The following is a 6,501-nucleotide window of genomic DNA, read 5'->3' as shown; positions in this document are numbered from 1 at the left end:
AGCATCCTGTCTCAAAGTGATGCTGAAAAACTGGTCCATGCATTTGTTACTTCCAGGCTGGACTACTGTAACTCTTTACTCTCAGGATGTCCCAGTAATTTCTTATAGAGCTTTATCATCCTAACAGAGCACTTCGCTCTCAGTGTGCAGGTTTACTTGTGGTTCCTAGAATCCACAGAAATAGAATGGGAGGCAGAGCCTTTAGATATCAAGCTCCTCTTCTATGGAACCAACTCCCAGTATCAGTTCGGGAGGCAGACACCCTCTCTACCTTTAAGATTAGACTTAAGACTTTCCTTTTTGATAAAGCTTATAGTTTTTGACTGGATCAGGTGACCCTGAGGCTTCCCTTGGTTATGCTGCTATAGGCCTGGGCTGCTGGGGGCCCCCATTATGCTCTGAATTTCTCTCCTCTCCTCTCCTTTCCTCTCTCTCTGTGCTTCTATATGCCACCATTAGACATCACTAACTTTGTGTCTCCTCTCCCCCGTAGTGTGTTTTCTCTCTCTCTCTCCCTGTACCTTTCTGTGGGTAGCCCTGGCTCTGGAGCTCTACATCTCTGACAAGCAGTCACCGGCCACATCAACCTGACCAGTGTTTGATTGTTTGTTGTGTCTTGTTGCTTTTCTTCTTTAGTCTTTCCTCTATCCACTCACCCCAACCGGTCGAGACAGAAGGCCGCCCACCAAGAGCTGGGGTCTGTCGGAGGTTTCTTCCGTTAAAGGGAGTTTTTCCTCCCCACTGTCGCCAAGTGCTTGCTCAAGGGGGATTCCCTCTGTAATAATAGTGATAACAGTAAGGTCTAGACCTTACTTTGTAAAGTGTCCTGAGATTACTTTTGTTGTGATTTGGCACCATACAAATAAAATTTGATTTGATTTGATTGCATGCTTTTTGGTTTATGTTTTTGAATTTTATTTTGTGAATTTGGCTTGTGTGTTTATTGGACAGATGTTGTAGTGGGTAAGGTTTCAAAGAGCAGAACATGAGGCCGGATCACACCAGCATTTATAACAGTGAAATTTCAGATAAAATCATGTCATTTCAGTACAACAGCATTAGGTAGATTCATGCTGCCTTTTGAGGGAACAAACCAGCATAAACCATTCATATCAGCGATGACCCGCTATATTCAGTTTATAAAACCCTGCTCTGATGGATTGACTGAATTTATGTTATATCCAGTGACTCTTGTCTTTACTTTAGCAGAACTGCTTGAGCCATCTATCCTCATCATCATCCGCAGTCTCTCTAAGTCAGTGGACAGCCCAGGCTGGTTCTTGGTTTGGAGCTGCAGGGACCACTGGGGCTTCAGGTTTGGCAACAGGAGCTACAGAGCAAGACAAGAAACTGAAGCAGTATCTGGAAGATGAGCGCATCGCCTTGTTCCTACAGAATGAGGAGTTCATGAGAGAGCTACAGCGCAACCATGAGTTCCTCATGGCCTTAGAAAGCGGTATGACTTTGTACATGACTCATTATACACAGAGAAATTCTGCTCAATGTCAACATCAGTTCATTGATATCAGTCAATACAGCTCTACTGACAGTTGCTGCAGGCTAGCAAGGCAAGGATGAAAAGAAACACCTGGATTTAAATTATAAAGTTAATAGGGACACAGCTTTTGGTATTAATAATTTATTTTAAACAAGTGCCAGCAAAGTACACATGCCAAAACAAAATCACTAAACAAACAAAATGGTTAGCTTCATGTAACTGAAGAAAAGAAAACTCAACTCATTGCAACATACAGGCACGTGCACACAGCTACACTTAGACTGCCACCCTCCCAGCTGCTCCACCTCAGCTGATTAAATAGCCCCTGGTATCAATCAACCCTGTGATATCCTTGATGACATCAGAGAACGTACAGAATGAGGAAGTGTTTAACCGCCTCCTCCTTTATCCTATATCCACATTGTAAAATCAAACATTTAACACACAGGTTAAGACATTAAGAAATTTACATGACTTATCTTAGGGACAAGTGGAGTGTCCTCACCCACTTTGTCACACTCTCCCAGTGTGACTGTAACAGCAGCTGGCTAAGCTAAGCATGTCACTGTGTTAATACTTAGGGTTATAGTAATCAGCCAGTTAAATCCATTATTTTGTGATTATTTCACTGTGGTTATATTCTAAAGCACAAACACAGCCACACCTTTGCACAAGTCTTTGGGAAGGATTTTGTGTGAATGCAGTCAAGATGCATGCTTTGTGTGTGTGTGTATGTGGCACTGCCCTCAAACAGACACACAGACCTGAAAATGGATTCACGTAGTATGCTTTTGTAATTCCTGGATTCATTTATAAATATATCCAAACTAAATCAGATAATCAGAATCAATTTGTTTAAATTGGCTGCAAAGGATCACACCTATAATACCGGGATTCTGGCAGCTGTATAAAACAAACACAGGAGCTGCAATTTTCTGGCTATTTTAAGATCAGTTTAGTGGCTTAAATTAGAAAAGCCATCTTGAAAGAGGGTCAAAATACTGGCAGTTTTCCACAATCTCTGTGTAAAAGGAGCTTGCGTCTTATAGACTGAACAACAAAATCTTTTACATGTAACTGATTTTACATTGCACTAGCTAGCAGTGGTAATTTTGTTAATGAAAACTATGATGAATTTATGTTGGTGACCTATTTTTCAGGACAAAAATTAAACTAAATAAAAAGTAATGTTTGATAATGAGAACAGTGACAAAATGTTTTACAGTTTCCATCAATGAATAAAAAGTAAACAATAATGTGAAATATGGATGAATGGACATATGAAGAAACTTAACGATCTGCCACATCTGTGGAATCACAAAATGCTGATCAGCTGGATATCTTGTGTGTTGCTATCAGTCAGTTCCAGGATTAATATGGGCATTCAACCATAAATCATGGCTAAATGTTCACTGCAGAGATCTCGCTGTTATCTAATGATTTAGCATCATCAAGCTGAACCCAGTGAAGAGGCCCATATTTGGCTTTTGGTACAAATATGAGTCCAACTTCTGCAGAGCAGAGGAACACTGTGAATAAAACACTATTTTCTATTTTCCACAAACCTCTGGATAGATGGGAAAAACACATGTAAACATGGTAACTGTACACAACCAGGATGGAGGAGATATAGTTTACAGTATATATTATAAATGAATTGAGGCTAAAATGAAATCACATTCAGGCATCAAAATTAAAACTGCTAGCAAAACATAATACAGTAGAATGTTTTTTAGTGGTGAAAAATAAAAAAAATCTAAATATGCTTGGTGACAAGCAAAATGCTTGCCTTGGCTATTGTGGTGCAACAATGCACACACAGCTTTAAACCATTTACCCTTCTCATCAGACAGTGGTAAAGATGAGTTGGTGAGGAGTTTTACAAATTAAGGAATTATTTTAGTTTCTCACATCAGTGATGATAACATCTGCTCTCTGTTTTTAGATCGCTTGAAGTACGAATCGCAAAAATCTAAGTCCGATCAGTCATCTAGCCTGGAGAATTCTACAGGTACATATTACTAATTAAGCTTCCTTTGCAAAGCTATTTGCAGCTCTGCCTTACAGTGCACACTGAATGTCAAGAATTTGTACTATGAACATCATGCCTTTAATATGGTCTTGCTGTGTATTTGTGCAGGAGAACAGTACTCTGCAGCTTCAATGGATGCCATCTCAGATGATACCCTGTTCAGAGACAAACTCAAACATATGGGCAAATGTAAGGCTCCTTACAGTACTACTAGTATTTCTCAAATAGCTCAATGAGCCTTTCATGTAGAGGTGCAACAGTACTTATACTTTCAAGCACTTTACATACTGCTTGTTAGCAGGTTTTTAAGCTGAATCAAATCGCTTTTGAATCAAAAATCATTCCGAATCAAATCATGATGCCAGGAATCTGAATCAAATCATGAGTTTGCCAAAGATTCTTACCCTTAATGGCTGTTATAATTTTGATCCCATGCTCTGGTGTTGCATTGGAGACTGGAATTGCCAGCTTCAATAACAGTGCTCTATTGCAAAAATTGTAAAGCAATGTGATTGTAACATGTAACCCAACTTTGATTAGAAATGTAGTGGACTAGAAATATAGATAGTTGCACTTGGATACAGTGCCTTATGAAAGTATTCAGCCCCCTTGAACTTTGCAACCTTTTGCCACATTTCAGGCTTCAAACATAAAGATATAAAACTGTAATTTTTTGTGAAGAATCAACAACAAGTGGGACACAATCATGAAGTGGAACGAAATTTATTGGATATTTCAAACTTTTTTAACAAATAAAAAACTGAATAATTGGGCGTGCAAAATTATTCAGCCCCTTTACTTTCAGTGCAGCAAACTCTCTCCAGAAGTTCAGTGAGGATCTCTGAATGATCCAATGTTGACCTAAATGACTAATGATGATAAATAGAATCCACCTGTGTGTAATCAAGTCTCCGTATAAATGCACCTGCACTGTGATAGTCTCAGAGGTCCGTTTAAAGCGCAGAGAGCATCATGAAGAACAAGGAACACACCAGGCAGGTCCGAGATACTGTTGTGGAGAAGTTTAAAGCCGGATTTGGATACAAAAAGATTTCCCAAGCTTTAAACATCTCAAGGAGCACTGTGCAAGTGATAATATTGAAATGGAAGGAGTATCAGACCACTGCAAATCTACCAAGACCTGGCCGTCCCTCTAAACTTTCAGCTCATACAAGGAGAAGACTGATCAGAGATGCAGCCAAGAGGCCCATGATCACTCTGGATGAACTGCAGAGATCTACAGCTGAGGTGGGAGACTCTGTCCATAGGACAACAATCAGTCGTATACTGCACAAATCTGGCCTTTATGGAAGAGTGGCAAGAAGAAAGCCATTTCTTAAAGATATCCATAAAAAGTGTCGTTTAAAGTTTGCCACAAGCCACCTGGGAGACACACCAAACATGTGGAAGAAGGTGCTCTGGTCAGATGAAACCAAAATCGAACTTTTTGGCAACAATGCAAAACGTTATGTTTGGCGTAAAAGCAACACAGCTCATCACCCTGAACACACCATCCCCACTGTCAACCATGGTGGTGGCAGCATCATGGTTTGGGCCTGCTTTTCTTCAGCAGGGGCCGGGAAGATGGTTAAAATTGATGGGAAGATGGATGGAGCCAAATGCAGGACCATTCTGGAAGGAAACCTGATGGAGTCTGCAACAGACCTGAGACTGGGACGGAGATTTGTCTTCCAACAAGACACTGATCCAAAACATAAAGCAAAATCTACAATGGAATGGTTCACAAATAAACATATCCAGGTGTTAGAATGGCCAAGTCAAAGTCCAGACCTGAATCCAATCGAGAATCTGTGGAACGAACTGAAAACTGCTGTTCACAAACGCTCTCCATCCAACCTCACTGAGCTTGAGCTGTTTTGCAAGGAGGAATGGGCAAAAATTTCAGTCTCTTGATGTGCAAAACTGTTAGAGACATACCCCAAGCGACTTACAGCTGTAATCGCAGCAAAAGGTGGCGCTACAAAGTATTAACTTAAGGGGGCTGAATAATTTTGCACGCCCAATTTTTCAGTTTTTTATTTGTTAAAAACGTTTGAAATATCCAATAAATTTCGTTCCACTTCATGATTGTGTCCCACTTGTTGTTGATTCTTCACAAAAAATTACAGTTTTATATCTTTATGTTTGAAGCCTGAAATGTGGCAAAAGGTCGCAAAGTTCAAGGGGGCCGAATACTTTCATAAGGCACTGTATGGTGGAGTAAAAGTCTAAATAGCCATAATTAAATCTACTTGAGTAAAGAACCGATATGTGAAAAATGTGCTTAAGTACAGTAATGAAGTACTTGTAGCTCAACAGTTTTGCAGCAGTAGTCAACACTTATGTTAAGATATCCCTAAATCGCTGAAATTTCTTTTCCTCCTCCTAATGACCTGCTCAATCAGCTTGAGGTTAATGTAATGTTGCTGTTAAGTGGAACGGGTGCATAATGTTGGACAACCTTTATGAGTCCAAATACTAGAGGGTAGAATTGGACTGGATACCCAATACTGGTATTGTTTATTATTTAAACCAAAAGTTTAAATGACAAAAAGGCAATGGTGGTTTTGAGAAGTACCAGGTTGTGGTCTGATGTGCTGAGAAGGGGGAACTCTCTGGTGCGGCAGTTGATGAGCTGATAAAAAGTTGACAGTGTAGCAGAGAGAGATGTATCTAGAAATGACTATGAATGCGTTTGGATAGAGTCTGTAACCTATTGTTGACTTAGTAAATAACATCACACTCTTCAGTGGCAACTGCTAAGAATAATGTAGAAAAATGCCTAAACGCTGCTGTGCGGTAGAATGCACTACACACAAGGTAAAGAACCCAGAGGTACAGTTTTGAAAGGTGCTGAACAAAACCCCCAAACTTTGATTTTGATTTGATTTGATTTGATTTATTCTTTCAAGCATGTAAAGACAGTTGATATGTCAACACACATAATTTTACACATATCCAACAAATGCTA

General features: G+C 39.8%; 1 protein-coding gene across 2 annotated transcripts in view; it reads left to right on the top strand.

Moving 5' to 3' along the window:
- cuedc1b (CUE domain containing 1b) overlaps positions 1 to 6,501 on the top strand; it is a 51,530-nt gene that overhangs the window by 22,532 nt on the left and 22,497 nt on the right. Inside the window, exons 5-7 of one of the 2 annotated variants that reach the window (XM_020619064.1) lie at positions 1,210 to 1,456; positions 3,444 to 3,509; positions 3,639 to 3,719. In XM_020619064.1, coding sequence (XP_020474720.1) covers positions 1,210 to 1,456; positions 3,444 to 3,509; positions 3,639 to 3,719 — 394 coding nt within the window. Of the gene's footprint in view, positions 1 to 1,206; positions 1,457 to 3,443; positions 3,510 to 3,638; positions 3,720 to 6,501 lie in introns of both variants that reach the window. The other variant, XM_020619063.1, reaches the window with a different exon arrangement.

The sequence above is a fragment of the Monopterus albus genome, unplaced genomic scaffold, assembly GCF_001952655.1.
Source record: "Monopterus albus unplaced genomic scaffold, M_albus_1.0 scaffold214.1, whole genome shotgun sequence".
NCBI classification, from domain to species: Eukaryota; Metazoa; Chordata; class Actinopteri; order Synbranchiformes; family Synbranchidae; genus Monopterus; species Monopterus albus.
Note: the sequence above shows the minus strand (reverse complement) of the source record. Positions and strands in the feature narration are given on the sequence as shown.